At 41.3% G+C, this 25,123-nt stretch overlaps 1 protein-coding gene across 1 annotated transcript in view; it reads right to left on the bottom strand.

The window, feature by feature from the left end:
• Positions 1–25,123, bottom strand: part of srgap3 (SLIT-ROBO Rho GTPase activating protein 3) — a gene marked incomplete at both ends in the record, with an annotated part of 93,715 nt that overhangs the window by 4,275 nt on the left and 64,317 nt on the right. Inside the window, 10 exons of the mRNA XM_083972357.1 lie at positions 1,013–1,162; positions 2,992–3,172; positions 4,852–4,925; positions 6,377–6,604; positions 7,678–7,783; positions 9,287–9,421; positions 10,446–10,523; positions 11,271–11,331; positions 14,480–14,585; positions 16,458–16,485. Of these exons, the coding sequence (XP_083828483.1) occupies positions 1,013–1,162; positions 2,992–3,172; positions 4,852–4,925; positions 6,377–6,604; positions 7,678–7,783; positions 9,287–9,421; positions 10,446–10,523; positions 11,271–11,331; positions 14,480–14,585; positions 16,458–16,485 (1,147 nt within the window). The remainder of the gene's footprint in view (positions 1–1,012; positions 1,163–2,991; positions 3,173–4,851; positions 4,926–6,376; positions 6,605–7,677; positions 7,784–9,286; positions 9,422–10,445; positions 10,524–11,270; positions 11,332–14,479; positions 14,586–16,457; positions 16,486–25,123) is intronic.

The raw sequence follows: 25,123 nt of genomic DNA, 5'->3' as shown, positions 1-25,123 counted from the left end.
CCTTCTACATAGTGAAAAATGTATTATTTGACACCAAGATCATTCAAATAGATCAAGTCTTTGCAATTGTATTCCAAAATGCAATATTACTGTATCCGCTTTGGGTTTGAGTTGCAAAAACTCAAAATCTTTCCAGGAATATTTGTCTTATTTCTTGTCAAAATGTCTCATTTCTTGTCAAAACTAATCTTTTTCCACTTAAAATAAGACTCATCACCTAAAAATTAACTTGTTTTTAGATAATTTTCACTTGTTTCAAACTAATTTTTCACTTGAAATAAGTAGAAAAATCTGCCAGTGAAAGTAAGTTTTTTGTGTTTGTAATAAGAAAGAAAAACTTGCTCCACTATCAGATTTTTCTACTTATTTCAAGTGAAAATCTGCTTGAAAGAGGTACAAAGTGTCTAAAAACAAGCTGCTTTTTTATGTGATGTTTCTTATTTTAAGTATAATGAGATTAGTTTTGACTAGAAATGACATTTTGACTAGAAATAAGACAAATATTCTTGGTAAGATATTTGAGTTTTTGCAGTGTATTGAGTCCGCGGAGTCAAGTACGCCCGAGTATGTGGGGGCCTACACACATACACACGTAATTGTGTCATGTCCAGCTTGGAAGCCTAGTACAGGAAGATGCTACACATACTAAACCTCTAACACTACTATGATATAATACACTACCGTGCATTTTAGCCGAGTCAGACGTATCATGAACCTCTAATTTAGCATAATATTAGGATTCCGGGACTGATATATGGTACAAGGAAGCCAGTGAGTAAGTCCATGGGTCCAAATTCGGATTCTACATAGTGAAAAATGTAATATTTGATACCAAGATCATTCAAATAGGACAAGTCTTTGCAACTGTATTCCGAAATGCAATATTACTGTATATTCAATGGCCCAATTTTGGTGCTTGTTTCCAGAAGTGAACGATTATTACAGTTATCTGCCCCACTATTAGACAGGAAACGCCCCGAGGGGCAGAACGGTGTAGCTCGGCGGCCCCCACCTCCCAATCACGCCCCCGAAGCCGTAGTCAGGAGACGGTTCACATGGCGACGGGGCGTCGTTCTTAGATGAAGCCTTGTCGTCCAGCAGCGGCCCGCTGCTCGCCTCGCTGTCCGCCTTCTGACTCAGGCTGTCGGAGAACGCATCATCACTGAGGGAGACAGAGACCATGACATCATCATCTTCATCACCATCATCCTCATCATCATCATCATCATCATCATCATCATCATCATCATCATCATCATCATCATCATCATCACCATGTTAACGTTGTTCTCCACTGGTTTGTCTCAGTTCTCTTAACAACATGGGTTGTGTCCGAAATCCCCCCCTCCTCTCTCTCTAGTGACCAGTTGTTGTAGTGGTGTCCGAATGTTTAGTGATTATTAATGTTCACTATATAGTGACTGAATCTATCCCACAATTCACCGCGACATGTGGTGAACATCCGATGGTCACTAACCGGAGCAAGATATCCCATCATGCATTGCGGTCACAGATGGCCGTTACCACAGCGACCCAGAGCGACCGGTGTAGCTACCAAATAAATGAAGTAGTGACCGGTGTAGCTACCAAATAAATGCAGTAGTGACCGGTGTAGCTACCAAATAAATGAAGTAGTGACCAGTGTAGCTACCAAATAAATGAAGTAGTGACCGGTGTAGCTACCAAATAAATGCAGTAGTGACCGGTGTAGCTACCAAATAAATGCAGTAGTGACCGGTGTAGCTACCAAATAAATGCAGTAGCGACCGGTGTAGCTACCAAATAAATGCAGTAGCGACCGGTGTAGCTACCAAATAAATGCAGTAGTGACTGGTGTAGCTACCAAATAAATGAAGTAGTGACCGGTGTAGCTACCAAATAAATGCAGTAGTGACCGGTGTAGCTACCAAATAAATGAAGTAGTGACCGGTGTAGCTACCAAATAAATGCAGTAGTGCAGCAGCCTCAATAAATGTGTCCAGCTGCCAGAGTTGTCCGGTCGCGGCTTCCACAGACTCCCACAACAAACGTCGGAGCAAATTTCCTAACAAGCGTTATAAACTGACCACAGACTCTGGATAGTGTTGCTAATTTCTGTTAGCCCGTCTATGGTGTTTTACATTATACGTTAGCATTAAGCTAGCAGACTTTATGCTTAGTTGTGACACGTTGTTGTGAACGTTGTTTCAAACTATGTGGGTTTGATTGAACATCTTTGATACTTAAATATATATATTACCGCTTAATATATTGCTTTACTCCTCTTTTTATGTTGGTACATATACACCCGTAGGTCTGTGCTACACCGGCTGTTACCATGGTTGTAACCATGGTACCTACACCGGCCGTTACCATGGTTGTATCCATGGTACCAACACTGGCCGTTATGATCGTGGTCGGAACGTTTTAATTATGCGACATAATACGTCATTAACTGTGCGGCGGAGTAGTGTCCCAAAGTGCTTTTTTAATTGACCAGTGAGTCACTATATAGTCACTATGTTGAATTCACTATATAGTGAGTAGGGAGGAGGGAAGGAGGGAGGGATTTAGGACACAACCATGGACAAACCTCCAAACCTCCTGCTGACTGGTCACAACAGAACTGAGTTTCTCATTCATCTCATCATCCATCTTGTCTCGTCTTGTTTCATCTTGTCTCATCTCATCTTGTCTTGTCTCATTTTATCTCATCTTGTCTCGTCTCGTCTTGTCTCGTCTGATCTTGTCTTACAGCTGATTGACACATGAGTGAAGCGTTTACGGAGAGATATGAGCTTCTGCCAGTGATCTGTGGTGTTGTAATGAACTGTGAGACTGTTTTACCAAATGTCATTTCTGTTTCAAGAAATGAGCCGAACCAACTGAGAGAAACTGTATCACTCAGACTGACGTTACTATGACTGGACTGAGAACCATCAGAATCAGACTGACGTTACACCAGAACCACCAGAAGCACCAGAAGCACCAGCAGCCTCTGGTCGTACTCACAGGTCCTGCACCACGATGTACTGGTGTGGGATGAGGCCGTCCACCCCGTTGTGCCGTCCCTCCCACCAGTCCTCAGAGGCTCGGTGGTACAGCAGCAGAGACGCTCCCTTCTTGAAGGACAGCTCTCTGGGGCTGCGGCCCACGTAGTCGAACCTGGCGATGGCTTCGATCTGCTCCACCTCTGGAAGGGAAACACACATTAGATTATAGGTTAGTAACAAGTTCACCATGTGTCCTGGTCCCTAATGATGTCATGTTGTTAAGTCTAAGACATAAAACTCACAAATCACATTATTACAACTTCCTACATCATCTATGTCTTGTTTTGTCTCATCTCGTCTTGTCTCATCTCATCTTGTCTCGTCTTGTCTCATCTTGTCTTACAGCTGATTAATAACTTTATCAAACCAACTCTCAGCAGAAGACAATTTATTTTAAAAGAGAAAATGAGGTTGAAAAGCAGCGTTGTTGATATTCAGTATCAGTTTTATTGAGACTTGTTCTTCATTCAACAACATTTTCTCTATGAAAAGTGAATTACTCCACAGAGCTGTGTATGTGTGTGTGTGTGTGTGTCTGTGTGTCTGTGTGTGTTGAGTGTGTTTGAGGCTTTTGTTCGTGGCCCAGTTCTGTTTTCAAAGCTCAGAGGAGAAACAGGGAAACACTGCACAAAGGAGAAAGTCCCAGGAGGACTGCTGACTAACGCTGAACAAAGAGCCACCGGGGGGAGGGGGCACACACACACACACACACACACACACACACACACACACACACACACACACACACACACACACACACACACACACAGAGAAACACACACACACTCACACACACACAGATGGATCAAAGCTGCAGGGCTGCGTACCAACACTGTTTACTCAACAGAGAAAAGGTGAAACACGTCGTCATGTCAGATTTGTTAGAAACTAATTAAGAACTCACTGCTCTGATGAGTTTCTCTCTGAACGATTTAACTAACACATCAAATAGCCTACCAGGTCTGAGTTAAATAAAAGCCTTGATCCAACTCTTTCTTTCTGTTCTGACTATTTTAAAGGGATAGTTCAACATGTTTGGCAAAGTAGCCCATTGCCATAATCCCTATAGTCATAGCAGTAGGTTCGTTACCTTTAATTGTCGGTGCAAGCTGTTTTTAGAACGGCGGAGCAGAGCCGTGAGCTGCTCAGAGCTACGCTACGGAGGCTCATTATGGGATTTCTTGGTTTCCCTCATCAAACTCATCAAATACACAATCCAACAACTCCACAACGCTCTGGTGGACAAGTTGTGAGCTGCACATTCACCAAGCTATGAGATAATAACACAACGTTACCACACAGAGTTGTTTTAGAGGGAAATTCATGTAAAACCACTGATGCACGTTGCCTTCAGGGACAGTTTTTCATCAACAGTCTCTGTATTTCCCTCTAAAACAACTCTGTGTGGTAACGTTGTGTTATTATCTCATAGCGTGGTGAATGTGCAGCTCACAACTTGTCCACCAGAGCGTTGTGGAGTTGTTGGATTGTGTATTTGATGAGTTTGATGATGAGGGAAACCAAGAAATCCCATAATGAGCCTCCGTAGCGTAGCTCTGAGCAGCTCACGGCTCTGCTCCGCCGTTCTAAAAACAGCTTGCACCGACAATTAAAGGTAACGAACCTACTGCTATGACTATAGGGATTATGGCAATGGGCCAACTTGACAAAATGTTGAACTATCCCTTTAAACGGGTACAACAGAACCAGTGGAGAGGAGTTTAATAAAGATGATTACTGATCTATCAGTGTATTGATCCATAAGTGTATTGATGTATTGGTGAAGCTGGTGTCTTTATGAGTCCTGTGAAGTTCTGACCTTCGTCACTGGTGTGAGGTTCAGTCCCGTTGTCGGCCTCGTCGATAGTTCCTGGTTCACTGTGGGGGCTGTCGCTGCACACACACACACACACACACACACACACACACACACACACACACACACACACACACACACACACACACACACACACACACACACACACACACACACACACACACACACACACACGACATGTTACTCGAGTAAGAGTAAAAAAGTACTTGCTTTTAAATGTACTGTAAGTCAGAGTCAGAGTAAATGTCTTATTGTCCACATCAATGAATGACTCTAATTGTTTGTAAATGAATGTAAGGAGCTTTTAACTCTTGTTAGTGAGAATGAACTCTTTGAAAGCAGCTGCACTGATGTGCTGCTTTTAGGGGTTAGGGTTTCCTTCTTTGACAAACACAGCTTGTGTCCAATAGGATTTTAGAAAAAGACCTGAAAGTAACCAGTACTTTTCAGCCGTACTACTAATTAACTCCAGTAAAAGTACTAATATTTGTCTTGGAAATGTATTCAAGTAGAGTAATAAGTACCAAAGAAATCTATTACTCAAGTAAAGTACAAACCCTCTGGATACACTGCAAAAACCACAAATCTTTCCAAGAATATTTGTCTTATTTCTTGTCAAAATGTCTCATTTCTAGTCAAAACTAATCTCTTTCCACTTAAAATAAGACTCATCACCTAAAAATTAACTTGTTTTTAGATCATTTTCACTTGTTTCAAACTAATTTTCACTTGAAATAAGTAAGTTGTCAAAATGTCTCATTTCTAGTCCAAACTAATCTCTTTCCGATTGTAACTATGGTGAAGTGGTTAGATCACTGGGCTGAAGACCTGAAGGTTGCTGGTTCAAATCTTGGGGCGGTGCGTGGCGCAGTGGTTAAGGCGGCCGCCCCATGTAGAGGCTGCAGTCCTCAACGCAGGCGTCCCTGGTTTGAATCCAGCGTCGGGCAGACCTTTCCTGCATGTCATTCCCCCTCTCTCTTCCTCCCCCTATATGTGCTATCAAATAAAGGCAAAAAAGCCTAAAAATATACTTAAAAAAAAAAAAAACTAAACTCTTTCCACTTAAAATAAGCCTAAAAACCTAAAAAATTAACTTGTTTTTAGATCATTTTCACTTGTTTCAAACTAATTTTCAATTGAAATAAGTAGAAAAATCTGCCAGTGAAAGCAAGTTTTTTGTGTTTGTAATAAGAAAGAAAAACTTGATCCACTATCAGATTTTTCTACTTATTTCAAGTGAAAATTTGTTTGAAAGAAGTGAAAATGATCTAAAAAACAAGCTACTTTTTAATGTGATGAGTCGTATTTTAAGCATAATGAGATTAGTTTTGACTAGAAATAAGATATTTGAGTTTTTGCAGTGTATGTACTCTGTTACTGTTCACCACTCACCAGTACTCCCCCCCCCCCCCGGTCACCACTCACCAGTACTCCTCCCCCCCAGTCACCACTCACCAGTACTCCCCCCCCCCCCCCCCCCCCCCCGGTCACCACGGTCACCACTCACCAGTACTCCTCCCCCCCGGTCATACACTTCTCGTAGACCGGTCCGTCCAGCTCCCTCTGGCCGGGGAAGATGAGCTCGTTGTGGGCGATGATGGTCTTGATGACCTCGTTGACGTGGGCCTGACAGGCCACCGGGTCCTGGCCGTCCGGGATCGGCATCAGGGTCGGACCGAAGCAGATGGCCAGGTTGTACGAGTCCATCATGTTCTCGTCGCTGTACTGGGACAGACTGGGAGGACGGAGAGAAGACCGAGACACTCAGAACCTTTAGTTACTGTTGTTTAGTTAACTTCACACATAGTTCAGTTCTTGTCCCAGTTCACATGCATCAAAATCAAATCAATCAAATCATTTTATTGTCATTGTGCAGTTTAGAAAAACAGAAACAGCCCAACGAAATGTACTTGTGCGACCAAAAGAGCAGCCTCCAGACATAGACTACCTTGCACACACACACCCAACAGCTGAATCTACTAATCTCATCCTGACAGTGTCTCCTCCTCAACACCAGGGGGAGACAATGACATGAGTCTTTTCAGCAGGTTGCTACATACAGAGGAAGTGTTTTGCATTCACTTGGAAAAAGGTCAGATTGATTGATCCTCCAGAGTCATTTTGGCCCAGTTCCAATCCGCCCCCTAAAGACTCGAGCCCTGAACCCTCACTGACTGAAGTGAAGTGAGTGTGAGAGTGTGTGAGGGTCCAGATGCTGTAAACATGACTGGAACAGCACTTACCCACTCTCACCACACGTTACCTTGACAATAACATGTTGTTGACTCCGGTCTTGGACCGATAATTTACTGTACTTTCAATACGCACAAGGTGTGTGAGGGACGCAGACTCAAAACTAAATGTTCCTGGATCAGATCTGATCAAATCATCATCAATAATCACAAACTGCACGTTAATACTGACAGTAAACTGCTTCTTTTTTTTCTTTCTTTCTTTTTTTTGTTGTTGCTCCTGCCAAAGAGATAAGGAGAGCGGCGGAGCTCTCTCTGACTACGTGTGTTAATTTACTTTTTTTTTTTTTTTTTAACACTTGCGTTCCGACGGCATCCCATGTGTTTGACTTCACAACGCTATGAACTGTGGGTAATTCCCCTACCGTAAGTCAGCATCGGTGCTGAGTGACGGTAAGGGGGCAGTAAGGACTTGATGATCTGACAGTGGAACAGCCCTCACACACTCACAGACTTCCCGTGAACGCTCCTCTAAGTCAGTGAGTGTGTGAGGGGTCGGAGTGGAACTGGACCTGTCTCTAGCAACAGGAAGTGAAGATGATGAGCTCAGACTCACTGGTTGAGGAAAGCGAAGAGGTATCTCATGACGATGATGACGGTCCGAGGAAGAGTCACAGTGATCTGCTGGATGTGATGAGCTCGCTCTGCTCCAGACTCCAGCTCTGAAACACACACACACACACACACACACACACACACACACACACACACACACACACACACACACACACACACACACACACACACACACACACACACACACACACAGGGAATGGATCTTATTTATTTACACATTTAGTCCATTCAGACACCCCCACACTGGACCGTACCATCATTAAACCTGGACACACCTTCTCATTCAGTGTTTTTCTTTAGTTTTATCACTTTCTACGTTGTAGATTCAAACTGAGACAAGGAACTATGAAGGAACTCACATGGAGTTATAATGTAAACATTATGTAGTAAACACCAAAGTGTTGAACAAAGCAGAATATGGTTTATATATCAGATGTTTCTCAGTCTCCACCTTTTGCTTCTCTCAGACTTTAGATCCAGTCGTCAGCTCCATGAGGTCGTTGTGTTGAAGGAGTTCTTCCCAGAGGAGCTGAGACCTTGTTGCTGTTTGACCTTCACTCTGCTCCAACTCAGAGGACAGAGACACTTTGGGTTTTATTAACACTTTGGTGTTTACTACACAACTCCATATGAGTTCCTTCATAGTTCCTTCAAAGTGATAAAATAAAGAAACACCATTGGATGAGAAGGTGTGTCCAAACTTTGAACTGGTGGTGTAAGTATATATTTTTTGTGCCCAAGTCCCAAGGTTATTATAGTTTTACATTTAACATTAGTTTTTATTTTTATTCAGTTTGCTTTTTTATTTCAGTTTAGTTTTATTGAGTTGTGATGAATCAGTTTTACTTTAGTTTTTATTTAGTCCTATGGTTCCAGGCAACCGGTAACTCATGTTTTTCCGACCTGTTACCCGTGAAAGTCACTGTAACTGCCGTCAAAGTCAAACTGGTACGAGTTAATGGGTTGGAAGTTACGAGTTTGACGGCCGTTATAGAGCACTTTCACGGGTAACAGGTCGGAAAAACACGAGTTACCGGTTGCCTGGAACGCAGCATTAGTCTTAGTTGTAGTTTTTGTTTAGTCTTAGTCTTAGTTGTAGTTTTACAGGTTTTAGGAGAAAGCCTCTGTCAGACCTCTGAAGATGTGAATGAATAATTTTTTCACTGCTAGTTTTAGTTTTAGTGAACTATAATAACCCTGGTTAAGTCCTGTGGTTTCTATTGTTCTACTTCCATTTAACACTGGAACTACTTTAATACTTCAGCTGCTCCGACCAGAGAGAAAAGCTTCAACACTGTTGTTGTATAACTTTCTCTCTGGCAGGAGTGATTGTGTAGTGAACGTGTACACAACCCCCCCCCCCCCCCACACACACACACACACACTCCCCCTCCTCCCTCTGTTAACCATCAGTCCAGAGCTCAGATTGTTTCCATCTGCTGCTCCACATCCTCCCTCCTCTACAGTAAAGGTGTTTTCTCTCTTTCTGTGTGTGTGTGTGTGTGTGTGTGTGTGTGTGTGTGTGTGTGTGTGTGTGTGTGTGTGTGTGTGTGTGTGTGTATATGTGTGTGTGTGTGTGTGTGACTCACTGATGGTGGAGATGAAGTCCAGGAAGCGTTCCTTGGGGAACAGCGGGTTCTCCAGTCCTCTGAAGTAGAGCTTCAACACTCCAGCCACGGAGTTGATGTCGTGTTCGTTCTGGTCGTCGACCAGAGGGTCTTCACCTGAAACACACACACACACACACACACACACACACACACACACACACACACACACACACACACACACACACACACACACACACACACACACACACACACAGTGACAGGTGTTATGTAATATAGCCTATACTATATAAACACACACACACACACAGACAGGACAGGTGTGTGTGTTGGTGTGTTTATATAGTGGTATATATACACAAACAATCAATGTACGTTTAAATTAGGCGTACATACATTTTTGAGAGATTATAGAGACATTTCTGGGAAAAAAAAGTGGTCTAATTTCTCAAAAAAAAGTTGAAACATTTCTAGAAAAAAGTGGTAAAAAATTGTCACAAAAAAATAAACAAAAAAGTTTGAAATCTTTTAGAAAAAAGTGGTAAAATTTTGCTGTTTTTTCTTTTCTTTTTTTTTAGAAAAATCTGGTAAAATTTCTCAGAAAAAGTGGTAAAATTTCACCCCCCAAAAAAAAGTTTTTAAAATTTTAGAAGAAACTGGTCAAATTTATCAAAGAAGTTCTAGGAAAAGTGGTAAAATAATAATAATAAAAAAAAAGTCAAACACTAATAAAACAAAAAGTGGTAAAAATAAAAAAAATAGTAGTGGTTAGTAAATAGTAAAAGGTTTATTAAAAAATTGAGAAGAAACTGGTAAAATTACTCAAGAATTCTAGAAAAAGTGGTAACATTTTTCAAACAATAATATAAAAAGGGGTAAAATGTCTTAAAAAATTAGTAAAAAGTAGAACAGAAAAATTGAGAAGAAACTGGTAAAATGTGAATAAAAAGTAGTGGACCCTTGAACCCTGTCAACCCTCCCACTCTGAGAACCACTGACATTTACTGTAGTTAGATAGTTTAGTTGTACTGGCTATACTGAAGTATTTATGTATTTTCAGTGTTTATACTGAGTAAACCTATAGATATATACAGTATATAATATAATAATATATATATATATAAACCATAGAGACTACACCACTGTGTCTATAGATAATAATAGCCGTGCTCTGCCTCACCTCTCTCAAAGGAGTTCTTAATGTCGTTGACCTCCACCTGTGACCCCGGCACACGGAAGATGCCCTGCTGCTGCAGCCCTGCAAGAAAAACATCCCATAATGCACCAGGTCAGAGCGACGCGGCGCTGGAGACACACAACACACAGCAGGAAACCTAATCTAGTCATAAAGGGAGATTACACTGCAAAAACTCTACATCTTAGAATAAGAATATTTGTCTCATTTTTAGTCAAAAACAATCTCATTCTACTTAAAATAAGACTCATCACATTAAAAGCAGCTTGTTTTTAGACACTTTTTACTTCTTTCAAGCAGATTTTCACTTGAAATAAGTAGAAAAATCTGATAGTGGAGCAAGTTTTTCTTTCTTATTACAAACACAAAAAACTTGCTTTCACTGGCAGATTTTTCTACTTATTTTAAGTGAAAATTAGTTTCAAACAAGTGAAAATGATCTAAAAACAAGTTAATTTTTAGGTGATGAGTCTTATTTTAAGTGGAAAGAGATTAGTTTTGACTAGAAATGAGACAATTTGACAAGAAATGAGACAAATATTCTTGGTGAGATGTAGAGTTTTTGCAGTGCATGTCTGCAGGAGAGGGAGAGAGGCCCCGGCGCCACAGCCAGATGGTTCCAGTTAGACGGCTCCTAATCAGGTTTGTGGAGCTGCATTAGGTCCAGATCTAGAGAGAAAGAGGCCTTCAGGCTGCAGAGAACCAGCTGCAGACAGATGTGGAGGTGGACGACGCCGAGGGAAAAGGCTGCGGTGACTGAACAAAGAGCAGGAGGAGGATAAACAACAAGCAGCTGGGACTGGGACTCACCGTACAGGTTGATGTATCGGACACAACTCTCAACCACCAGAGGGATCGGTTGACCCGAGTCCTGCAATGAAACAATGCAGAAATAATAATAATAATATAATATCAGATCACATCTAGTAGCTTGTTACATGTGACTGTTAAAGAGGAACTCTCCAGGTCTGGTCTCTAACCCTCCTCTCCTCCATGTGCATCTGTTTCCAACAACGAAGCCGGTAAGAAATCAATCCATGGAGCGGTGGATACACTGCAAAAACTCAAAATCTTTCCAATAATATTTGTCTTATTTCTTGTCAAAATAAATTTCTTTCCACTTTAAAATGAGACTCATCACCTAAAAAATAACTTGTTTTTAGATCATTTTCACTTGTTTCAAACTATTTTTTACTTAAAATAAGTAGAAAAATCTGCCAGTGAAAGCAAGTTTTTTTGTGCTTGTAATAAGAATCAGCTTTTTCTACTGATTTCAAGTGTAAATATGCTTGAAAGAAGTTAAAAAGTGTCTTAAAACAAGTTGCTTTTTATATGATGAGTCTTATTTAAGAATAATGAGATTTGTTTTGACTAGAAATGAGACATTTTGACTAGAAATAAGACAAATATTCTTGGTAAGATTTTGAGTTTTTGCAGTGTAACATTATTTATATACGGGATATACGTATGAAACAATTACAAAACCATATGTTGTGAAAGTTCATCATGTCTACTAATTTAAACTTAGTTTTTTAGACATTAGGAAGTGATTCTTTCTTTTACCAGAGTCATTCTGGACGGTCCTTTCTGCATTTTTTTAGTCAGAATGGGATTCTTGATGTTGAGGCTCGCTGAGATAACGGAGGAGACTGAATCTGAGATGGTTTGTCTGTCGTGCCACTTTTTTCCGCAGTTGTTCCAGGTGGCCTAACTCTTTGGCACATGATTGTCCATAACTTGTACTTAAAGTAGCACTATCGCAAATTCCAATACAATTCTACAAAAAAAAGAGAGCGAAGTAAACTCACTAAACTAAACGATCCTAAAATCTAAACTCACTAATCTACTAAAACCCTGCAGAGTTCCTCTTTAACCTCCACACCATCTAACATGCAGAGTGAACCTAAAGCTCCTTCCTGCTACATGAAGCCTGAATGAGCTCATCAATGTTATTTTGAGCAAATCTCATGAGGAGCATAAAACAACACAATACAACACACACACACACACAGGGCAGGTGTTTGTAATGTAAAGCTGCAGAGGACAGAGAAGCAGCAGCATGCAGAGTTATGGTGCGTTCCAGTGCTTATCAACCCGTGAGTCACGACTTACGACTGTGTAGCGCTGCAGGGAAGTTACGCCAAACTGTCTGAGCGCAAGGAATTCTGGGAACAAGATGTAAATACACAAACATGGCGAATCGTACGGAGTTTGTGCTTCTTCTGCTCATCGGCTCATTTGAGCGAAACAGAGGAGGGGAAACGGCACAGACCATAACAGAAGCCGTTACATCCTTTATCTAACCCTAGTTGTATTTTTTGAAACATATTTTGTATTGATTGATGAACTGGAAACTAACTGACTCCAGAGCTGCTGCCAATGATCCATTAAAGGACAATTCCGGGCAAATTCAACTGGGGGCTGTATGCTCCTATCATTTTAGGTCTACACTGCAAAAACTCTAAATCTTTCCAATAATATTTGTCTTATTTCTTGTCAAAATGTCTCATTTCTAGTCCAAACTAATCTCTTTCCACTTAAAATAAGATTCATCACATTAAAAGCAGCTTGTTTTTAGACACTTTTTACTTCTTTCAAGCAGATTTTCACTTGAAATAAGTAGAAAAATCTGATAGTGGAGCAAGTTTTTCTTTCTTATTACAAACACAAAAAACTTGCTTTCACTGGCAGATTTTTCTACTTATTTCAAGTGAAAATTAGTTTGAAACAAGTGAAAATGATCTAAAAACAAGTTAGTTTTTAGGCGATGAGTCTTATTTTAAGTGGAAAGAGTTTAGTTTTGACTAGAAATGAGACATTTTGACAAGAAAGACACAATTTTTCTGACAAATATTCTTGGAAAGAGTTTGAGTTTTTGCAGTGTAACAGAAGGAATCTGAAGGTTTTCAGTTTAATTTCTCCTGTTTAGCGGTAGTTATGGTCTGTCCCCGCGTCGCCACGGCAGCGATGAATGGGAGCGGATTGAAGTTCTGCTGCTTAGGCTGTTTCCATCCCTCAAAGCCACAGACAGCGTCAGATGGAGACTCAAACATGCACTGAAACATGAAAATCTTCAGATTCCTTCTTTTAGACCTAAAATGTTAGGAACATAGGCTACAGCCCCCAGTTGAATTTGCCCGGAATTGTCCTTTAACATTAGCAGATAAATAGCGTTAGAGTAACACCTGGCTGTAATAGTTTTGTTTCGAGGGCTGTGTGAGGTCAGAGGTCAGAACTGGGACCTCTGGGGGGTAGCCTGGAACGCACCATAACCGACGTTGACTCGGGTCCTTGAACGACACACTTAGATACCTGGATACGAGTTCTGGCGTTCCTCCTTCCTCTGGGATGGAAAGCAGCAGAGGAAGAGGAGGAGGAAGAGGAGAGGGCAGAGGGTTAGAGAAGCAACAGACAGACAGACAGACGAGACCTGTGCAGGTTAGAGGAGCCGAGCGGTTAAAGAGACGGAGCAGAAACACTCAGGTGTCTGGACTGCAAAAACTCAAAATCTTATCAAGAATATTTGTCTCATTTCTAGTCAAAACTAATCTATTTCCACTCATCACCTAAAAATTATCTTGTCTTAAGACAGTTTTCACTTGTTTTAAACAAATTTTCATTTGAAATAAGTAGAAAAATCTGCCAGTGAAAGCAAGTTTTTTGTGTTTGTAATAAGAAAGAAAAACTTGCTCCACTATCAGATTTTTCTACTCATTTAAAGTGAAAATCTGCTTAAAAGAAGTAAAAAGTGTCTAAAAACAAGCTGCTTTTTATGTGATGAGTCTTATTTTAGGTAGAATGAGATTAGTTTGGACTAGAAATAAGACAAATATTCTTGGTAAGATGTTGAGTTTTTGCAGTGTGGACTCTGTGCTGGTGCTGGTGAACTGTTGTGGCAGGAGAAGAGTCGGAGCAGCAGCAGCAGCAGCAGGAGGAGGAAGAGGAGGAGGAGGAGGAGTTAAACAGAGTCAGATCATGATGAAGAGCAGCCACCTCCTCCTCCTCCTCCTCCTCCGTACCTTGATGAACGTCTCCATATTGCCGTTAAACAGCTTATGGTTATAGACGGAGCGAGGACGAGGCTTCCGCATCATTTTCTGTGGCTTCGGGGGGAGGGTGGGGGGTCTGGGGGGGGGAGGAGGGGGCGATGGACAACAGGGACAAACAGTGTTTCTGTCAAACGCTCAAAACCTCAGAAACAGCTCAGGGAACAACAACCTTCAGTTTGGGAACAAAGTCCAACAACACAGAGTGATAAAAGAAGGTGTGTCACTACCCGATTTGCGACGCTACCCGATCTGTGACAAAACTGGTCTGCGCATGCGCAGACCGGCCGCCATCTTGGACAGCTGCCTACGGCAACTCCACTTGGACAAACTTCATTTGGGCACTGCCCGATTTGCGTACATACTTAAAGTTCTGTGAATTTAAAATACGGTACTGTGAAAATGATTAAAAAATAAAATAAAATAAAATAAAAACCGCGGAGGTCCGTCATAAGACAGCCGCGGCAGACTCGTTTATTCAGTGAGTGTTGTGGTAGTTGTGATTGTTTGTGGTTGTCATGGTGATGAGGCCGGCGAGAAAAGAGGACAGTAAACATTAAAAGTCGCCTGTGTTCCTGTTTTCTGAGCATCAAGATCCATACCACCACAACGAACCCTCAATTTACATTACTAATGAAGTATTTTAAAAAAATAAATAAAAAGATAAACCGTCTCTGGCGACGCACACAGGGCAGTGATCCTAAGTCAATTCAACTAAGTTTGTCCAAGTGGAGTTGCCGTACGTGGCTGTCACAGATCGGGTAGCGATGCAAATCGGGTAGCGACAAGGTGTTTCATCGTTAAAGTCTTTAAAAACCAGGCAGAGTGAATCCATCCCATCAGTCTCTATTAAAAGGTAAAAGTTCATCACACTCACATTAAAGCAGATATCAGCTTCACGGCCGTTTCGGCTAATGCTGCGTTCAAGGCAGGCTTTTGAAACCGTAAGTTACAGCTTCAAGTCACAACTACGACTTGGTAGCGTTCCAGGTAACCCGTAGCTCGTGTTTTTACCATCCTGTTGTCTGTGAAAGTTCCCTATAACGGCCACTCGTAACTTCCGACCCGTGAACTCGTACCAGATCGAACTGGTATGACTTCACAGGAAGGAAAAACACAAAGTACGAGTTTCTTTGAACGCACCATGAGTTAGCAGCCCCCGCCCTTGTCAGGCATCAATTGGTCCTCGTGCTACGTCACCACATTCACGCGCATCCCTTGGCTGCACACACAGCCCTTCATGCCGTTCTCTCTCCTCATTGGATAACACTTGTATCCCACAAGGAAAATTTTCTCCTCGGGTTACAGCAGAGCAGAGTGACGGAGAGACTCGTGTTTAGGCTGAAATACTTCATGTAAGTGATTGCTGACGGAAAATAGGACTATTTAGGACTTATATTAACAAAAACATTCCACTGATATCTGCTTTAACAATATAAATATTTATCACAACGATCCGACATGATGAAACCATGAACGTTACACAGGACACTTATTCTGAAAAGTCCCCAGAGTGTTTTATTTTGAAAGGTAACTAACAGCCAGTTACATCATTATCATACAGCGTCAACCAAAACGTCTGTTAATGTGTTTAACAGTTCATCCAGTGGAAGATGAAACGATCTCCTAAAGACATAAAGTTAAACATGAAACACTCTTTTTCCATATTTTCACACTATTTACACACTGTGATAGTTTACAAAGGTTTCCCATTCTGTTGCTGCTGCTGCTTTGTTTCCCTTTTTCACTCTGAAACTGTAGAAAACTACAATAATACACTGAGATTGATGAAAATATTGATAAAAAAGAGTGTTTCATGTTTAACTTTATGTCTTTTGGAGATCATTTCATCTTCCACCTGATGAACTAGTATAGATAGATAGATAGATAGATAGATAGATAGATAGATAGATAGATAGATAGATAGATAGATAGATAGATAGATTCTTACCTGGTGGTTCCACATTCAGCTCTTTCTCCTGTGGACAGAGAGAGAGAGAGAGACGTGTCAGATCTTCATGCTTCATAACCAGGGCCGTTGCTAGGAGTTCTGGGGCCCCTGAAAGAATACTAAAGTGGGCCCCTGCCCCCTGACTTTTCCACTTTTTTTCTTAGACTACGTATGTATTATCATTTCTTATTTAGCCTACTTTGTTTTGATGCTAATGCAGCATTACTATGAGTATTAGTCAGGGTCTTGCTGAATAATTGAGTCATACAAAGATTAGACTACTGGGGTTTTTTGTGGCCCCACTGGGCCCCTGGAATTATCATCACCTTTCTCTCCTGTCCACCACTTTATTTTCCCATGATCCATTGCGTCACACCACAACGGAAGTCTGTTTTAGTAGCATTCTAGTGAGCGGCTAACTGGTAGCGTTAGCGGCTAACTGGTAGCGTTAGCCACCGGTGTAGGTACCAAATGTGGGGGCTCCGGGCTGCTAAAACCGTTTTGACTAAATCTGATGTTTGTTAAGTCTATAAAACTAATTATTGAACAAACATTACTATTTCTGTGTGCACGTTTTTGTAACTAGTCATGGTTATCGTAGTTGTTTGCTTAGCTGCTGCTGACAGCTAAGCAAACAGCAGTAGCTAAGCTAACATCAGGATGTCAGCTGTTAAAACCCTCCCGTTGTGGGACACGACATGAAACTACTCCAGTTAGCTCAGTCATGTTGGAACTAGGATATCCACTGGAAAAAATATGTTTTTCATGGACCGTTTATTGAGTTATTTAAGACACTGCTAACGGCTAACGTTAATCTAAAATGTAATGAATGGAGTGTCATGGCCACACCCAGCGTCGTTCCCCAGAAAGTGGTGGATACAATGGCCCTGTTCATATCATAACGTATAGAACAGGAGCAGAGACGCTGCTCATTGGACAAAGCTGCTGCAGCCTCAGGGGACCTGTGGGGTTACACACCCCCCCTCCCAGGGGCTGAGGCTGCAGTGACAGTGTGGGAGGGTATGGGGGGGGGGTATGGGGGGGTCACTGCCTCTCTGAGTCTTTTGTTGTGGCTCTGTTCATCTGGAAGCTGAAGCTGAGAAACAACGACCACCTCAGAGGAACATTACCAGTCTGTCCTCTGTTGTTCACCCTGAGCTTTCTCCTGGTTTTCCCTGTTAAAAGGGTTTTCTATGGAGTTTTTCCTCAGTGGATGTGAGGGTCTAAGGACAGAGGATGTTGTTATGATGCCATGTAAAGCCCTTTGAGACAAACTGGTGGTAAAAACAGGCTATACTAATAAAATTGCCTTGCCTTGTATGAGTTTATATGTGTAGGCTACAGATATACACATAGTGTATGTGAATATATTATGTATATGTATTTATGGCCAATGTATGTCTGCATTGTATAAAAGTGGCTATAGGTAGCCTATGTATATAGTTGTATAAAGAAAAGTTGCATGTTGACTTGTTTCAGACGGAGGAATCTAATTGGATGATGAGTAGATGATGGTCTGCAGCCAGAACTTCAACTGATTCTATCAGACTTTTGTTCTTCTCCTTCTTCTTCCTTTTCCTCTTTGCTTATTGGACTCACCACTATATTATCTAATCAGTGAAAGGATTTCTTGAAACAAAGGTTAGATGACATCACTGCTTCTTTCTGCCTCTTTTCATCCAGAGGTTGTGTGTGTGTGTGTGTGTGTGTTTGTCTGGTCTGAGTCCAGAAACACGAGGACGAATCACAGACGTTATGATGTTTTATTATGTTTCTATTGATACTCGCAGTGAGATGTAAACGCCATGTGGCTCTCAGCTGTCACACACACACATAATAACACACAGTAACACACACACAGTAACACACACACACAGTAACACACAGAGCTGATGCTGTGTGTGTCACTGTGTGTGTGTGTTGCAGCTAATGAGCAGGACTCAGGTCTGATTGATGGTGTGAATAATTAAAGATGGGTGGAACCTAGAGACGCCATATGTTGTGTTCATAAAGAGTCTCAGCTGCACACACACACACACACACACACACACACACACACTGCACTGTGATGTTAGTGTGTTTACAGGGTTTGTTGTCTGTTTGTTTGTCATCGAGTCCAGAGGGAAACTCAGGGAGGAGCAATGTTAGAATGAATCAATCAATTAAAGGTGCATTGTGTAGGAATTACTCCCATCTAGCGTTGTGGTTGCACTGCAAAAACTCTAAATCTTTCCAAGAATATTTGTCTTATTTCTTGTCAAAATGTCTCATTTCTAGTCAAAACTAATCTCTTTCCACTTAAAATAAGACTCATCACCTAAAAAATAACTTGTTTTTAGATCATTTTCACTTGTTTCAAACTAATTCTCACTTGAAGTAAGTAGAAAGGGGGTTACCCTTTTGAACCAAATAATCAATTTTCATGAATAGATAACAGGAGAAGTTACACAATGTCCCTTTAATGAATGAATCAGTGAATGGATGAGAGACGAGGAGCTGCAATGAGTCTCAGCTGGCTCTCTCCGTCATTCTCCGTCATTCTGTCTCTCCATCTCTGTTTCTCCATCTCTCCATCTCTCCATCTCGTGTCCGTCTCTTTGAGGCTCAGCCCGATGCTGCAGCTGCTGCTGATTGATTGGGCGTAAACTGTTCACGCCTGAGGTGACGAGGAGGAGGAGGAGGAGGAGGAGGAGCCCCGGGGGAGAGGGGTCTGGACCTGGGACCCTCCTCCTCACACTGCTGTGATCAGACTTCATGTTGTTGTTATTCTCATTAGTAAAATAAATAAGGAGCAGTTCAGTAACATCCATCAGCTGAAACATGTCCTCTGTGCTGACGGTTATAAAGATGCGTTCACAGCAGGAATTATGATTTTAATAATAATGGATTACATTTATATATTGTTACCCAATACCCAAAGCGCGTACAGCAACCATTATTCATTCACACACATTCACACCGGTGGTGGTGAGTTACGTGTGTAGCCACAGCTGCCCTGGGGCAGACTGACCAATGTGTGCCAAACCACCATAATCATTCATACATTCACACGAGGCAAGGTGGGTAAGGTGTCTATGACAGAGACTGGGAGAGAGCGGGATTCGAACCGCCAACCCTCCGGTTATTGGACGACCGGCTCTACCGCCTGAGCCACTGCCACTCCACTGCACATGGAAACAGTCTGAACAGAAAACGCAGAAGTGGCGGTACTTTCTCGTTTTTTATTCTGCGTTTAGACGAGTGTTTTGGGGGGAAAACAGCGTGACCACGGTGATGCAAAGGTTTGTGGAGTTCCATCTCCTCTGTGATCTCTCCTCCCTCCTCCACCCACTGCTCCTTAGATCAGACCTGCAGCCCTGACTTATGTGGTGTCATGTCATGTGATGTCATGTGATGTCATGTCATGTCATGTCATGTCATGTGATGTCATGTCATGTGATGTCATGTCATGTGATGTCATGTGATGTCATGTGATGTCATGTGATGTCATGTGATGTCATGTCATGTGATGTGATGTCATGTCATGTCATGTCATGTCATGTCATGTCATGTCATGTCATGTCATGTCATGTCATGTCATGTCATGTGATGTCATGTGATGTCATGTGATGTCATGTCATGTGATGTCATGTCATGTGATGTCATGTCATGTGATGTCATGTGATGTCATGTCATGTGATGTGATGTCATGTGATGTCATGTGATGTCATGTGATGTCATGTGATGTCATGTGATGTCATGTGATGTCATGTCATGTGATGTGATGTCATGTCATGTCATGTCATGTCATGTGATGTCATGTCATGTGATGTCATGTGATGTCATGTGATGTCATGTCATGTGATGTCATGTGATGTCATGTGATGTCATGTGATGTCATGTCATGTCATGTGATGTCATGTCATGTCATGTCATGTGATGTCATGTGATGTCATGTCATGTGATGTCATGTGATGTCATGTCATGTCATGTGATGTGATGTCATGTGATGTCATGTGATGTCATGTCATGTCATGTCATGTCATGTCATGTGATGTCATGTGATGTCATGTGATGTCATGTGATGTCATGTCATGTCATGTCATGTCATGTGATGTCATGTGATGTCATGTGATGTCATGTCATGTCATGTGATGTCATGTGATGTCATGTCATGTCATGTGATGTCATGTGATGTCATGTGATGTCATGTGATGTCATGTCATGTCATGTCATGTGATGTCATGTCATGTCATGTGATGTCATGTCATGTCATGTCATGTGATGTCATGTGATGTCATGTCATGTGATGTCATGTGATGTCATGTCATGTGATGTCATGTCATGTGATGTCATGTCATGTGATGTCATGTCATGTGATGTCATGTCATGTGATGTCATGTGATGTCATGTGATGTCATGTGATGTCATGTCATGTGATGTCATGTCATGTGATGTCATGTCATGTGATGTCATGTCATGTCATGTCATGTGATGTCATGTGATGTCATGTCATGTCATGTGATGTCATGTCATGTGATGTCATGTCATGTGATGTCATGTCATGTGATGTCATGTGATGTCATGTGATGTCATGTGATGTCATGTGATGTCATGTCATGTCATGTCATGTCATGTGATGTCATGTGATGTCATGTCATGTCATGTCATGTCATGTGATGTCATGTCATGTCATGTCATGTCATGTGATGTCATGTGATGTCATGTCATGTCATGTCATGTCATGTCATGTGATGTCATGTCATGTGATGTCATGTGATGTCATGTGATGTCATGTGATGTCATGTGATGTCATGTCATGTCATGTCATGTCATGTGATGTCATGTCATGTCATGTGATGTCATGTGATGTCATGTGATGTCATGTCATGTCATGTCATGTCATGTCATGTGATGTCATGTCATGTGATGTCATGTGATGTCATGTGATGTCATGTGATGTCATGTGATGTCATGTCATGTCATGTCATGTCATGTCATGTGATGTCATGTGATGTCATGTGATGTCATGTCATGTGATGTCATGTCATGTGATGTCATGTCATGTCATGTCATGTCATGTGATGTCATGTCATGTGATGTCATGTCATGTGATGTCATGTCATGTCATGTGATGTCATGTCATGTGATGTCATGTCATGTGATGTCATGTCATGTCATGTGATGTCATGTGATGTCATGTGATGTCATGTCATGTGATGTCATGTCATGTGATGTCATGTGATGTCATGTGATGTCATGTGATGTCATGTGATGTCATGTGATGTCATGTGATGTCATGTCATGTGATGTCATGTCATGTGATGTCATGTGATGTCATGTCATGTGATGTCATGTCATGTGATGTCATGTCATGTGATGTCATGTGATGTCATGTGATGTGATGTCATGTCATGTGATGTCATGTCATGTGATGTCATGTCATGTGATGTCATGTGATGTCATGTCATGTGATGTCATGTCATGTGATGTCATGTGATGTCATGTGATGTCATGTGATGTCATGTGATGTCATGTCATGTCATGTCATGTCATGTCATGTGATGTCATGTGATGTCATGTGATGTCATGTCATGTCATGTCATGTCATGTGATGTCATGTGATGTCATGTGATGTCATGTCATGTCATGTCATGTCATGTCATGTGATGTGATGTCATGTCATGTGATGTCATGTCATGTCATGTCATGTGATGTCATGTCATGTGATGTCATGTCATGTGATGTCATGTCATGTCATGTCATGTCATGTCATGTCATGTCATGTGATGTCATGTCATGTGATGTCATGTGATGTCATGTCATGTGATGTCATGTGATGTGATGTCATGTCATGTCATGTCATGTCATGTGATGTCATGTGATGTCATGTCATGTGATGTCATGTCATGTCATGTCATGTGATGTCATGTGATGTCATGTGATGTCATGTCATGTCATGTCATGTCATGTGATGTCATGTGATGTCATGTCATGTCATGTCATGTCATGTCATGTCATGTCATGTCATGTGATGTCATGTCATGTGATGTCATGTCATGTGATGTCATGTCATGTGATGTCATGTGATGTGATGTCATGTCATGTGATGTCATGTGATGTCATGTCATGTGATGTCATGTGATGTGATGTCATGTCATGTGATGTCATGTCATGTCATGTCATGTGATGTCATGTCATGTGATGTCATGTCATGTCATGTCATGTCATGTCATGTCATGTCATGTGATGTCATGTGATGTCATGTGATGTCATGTCATGTGATGTCATGTCATGTGATGTCATGTCATGTGATGTCATGTGATGTGATGTCATGTCATGTCATGTGATGTCATGTGATGTCATGTCATGTCATGTCATGTCATGTCATGTCATGTCATGTCATGTCATGTCATGTGATGTCATGTCATGTCATGTCATGTGATGTCATGTCATGTGATGTCATGTGATGTGATGTCATGTCATGTGATGTCATGTCATGTCATGTCATGTGATGTCATGTCATGTGATGTCATGTGATGTCATGTCATGTGATGTCATGTGATGTCATGTCATGTGATGTCATGTCATGTCATGTGATGTCATGTCATGTGATGTCATGTGATGTCATGTCATGTCATGTGATGTCATGTCATGTGATGTCATGTCATGTGATGTCATGTCATGTCATGTGATGTCATGTCATGTGATGTCATGTCATGTGATGTCATGTGATGTCATGTCATGTCATGTCATGTGATGTCATGTCATGTGATGTCATGTCATGTGATGTCATGTGATGTCATGTGATGTCATGTCATGTCATGTCATGTGATGTGATGTCATGTCATGTCATGTGATGTCATGTCATGTCATGTGATGTGATGTCATGTGATGTCATGTGATGTCATGTCATGTGATGTCATGTGATGTCATGTGATGTCATGTCATGTCATGTCATGTGATGTCATGTCATGTGATGTCATGTGATGTCATGTCATGTCATGTCATGTCATGTGATGTCATGTCATGTGATGTCATGTGATGTCATGTCATGTGATGTCATGTCATGTGATGTCATGTCATGTGATGTCATGTCATGTGATGTCATGTCATGTCATGTGATGTCATGTGATGTCATGTCATGTCATGTCATGTGATGTGATGTCATGTGATGTCATGTCATGTCATGTCATGTCATGTCATGTGATGTGATGTCATGTGATGTGATGTCATGTGATGTGATGTCATGTGATGTCATGTCATGTGATGTCATGTCATGTCATGTGATGTCATGTGATGTCATGTCATGTCATGTCATGTCATGTCATGTGATGTGATGTCATGTGATGTGATGTCATGTGATGTGATGTCATGTGATGTCATGTCATGTCATGTCATGTGATGTGATGTCATGTGATGTCATGTCATGTGATGTCATGTGATGTCATGTCATGTGATGTCATGTGATGTGATGTCATGTGATGTCATGTCATGTCATGTCATGTGATGTGATGTCATGTGATGTGATGTCATGTGATGTCATGTCATGTGATGTGATGTGATGTGATGTCATGTGATGTCATGTCATGTCATGTCATGTGATGTGATGTCATGTGATGTCATGTGATGTCATGTCATGTGATGTCATGTGATGTGATGTCATGTGATGTCATGTCATGTCATGTCATGTGATGTGATGTCATGTGATGTGATGTCATGTGATGTCATGTCATGTGATGTGATGTCATGTGATGTGATGTCATGTGATGTCATGTCATGTCATGTCATGTGATGTCATGTCATGTCATGTCATGTGATGTGATGTCATGTGATGTCATGTGATGTCATGTCATGTCATGTCATGTGATGTGATGTCATGTCATGTCATGTCATGTCATGTCATGACATGTGATGTCATGTCATGTCATGTGATGTCATGTGATGTGATGTCATGTCATGTCATGTCATGTGATGTCATGTCATGTGATGTCATGTCATGTCATGTCATGTCATGTGATGTCATGTGATGTGATGTCATGTGATGTCATGTCATGTGATGTCATGTCATGTGATGTCATGTGATGTCATGTCATGTGATGTCATGTGATGTCATGTCATGTGATGTCATGTCATGTCATGTGATGTCATGTGATGTCATGTCATGTGATGTCATGTCATGTGATGTCATGTCATGTCATGTCATGTCATGTCATGTGATGTCATGTGATGTCATGTGATGTCATGTCATGTGATGTCATGTGATGTCATGTCATGTGATGTCATGTCATGTCATGTGATGTCATGTCATGTCATGTGATGTCATGTCATGTGATGTCATGTGATGTCATGTGATGTCATGTGATGTCATGTGATGTCATGTGATGTCATGTCATGTGATGTCATGTCATGTCATGTCATGTCATGTGATGTCATGTGATGTCATGTCATGTGATGTCATGTCATGTGATGTCATGTCATGTCATGTCATGTCATGTGATGTCATGTGATGTCATGTGATGTCATGTCATGTCATGTCATGTCATGTGATGTCATGTCATGTCATGTGATGTCATGTGATGTCATGTCATGTGATGTCATGTCATGTCATGTCATGTCATGTGATGTCATGTCATGTCATGTGATGTCATGTGATGTCATGTCATGTGATGTCATGTCATGTCATG

This window comes from Trachurus trachurus, assembly GCF_905171665.1.
Source record: "Trachurus trachurus genome assembly, chromosome: 5".
NCBI lineage: Eukaryota > Metazoa > Chordata > Actinopteri > Carangiformes > Carangidae > Trachurus > Trachurus trachurus.
The sequence above is the reverse complement of the archived record's forward strand: the minus strand, read 5'-3'. Positions and strand labels throughout refer to the sequence as shown.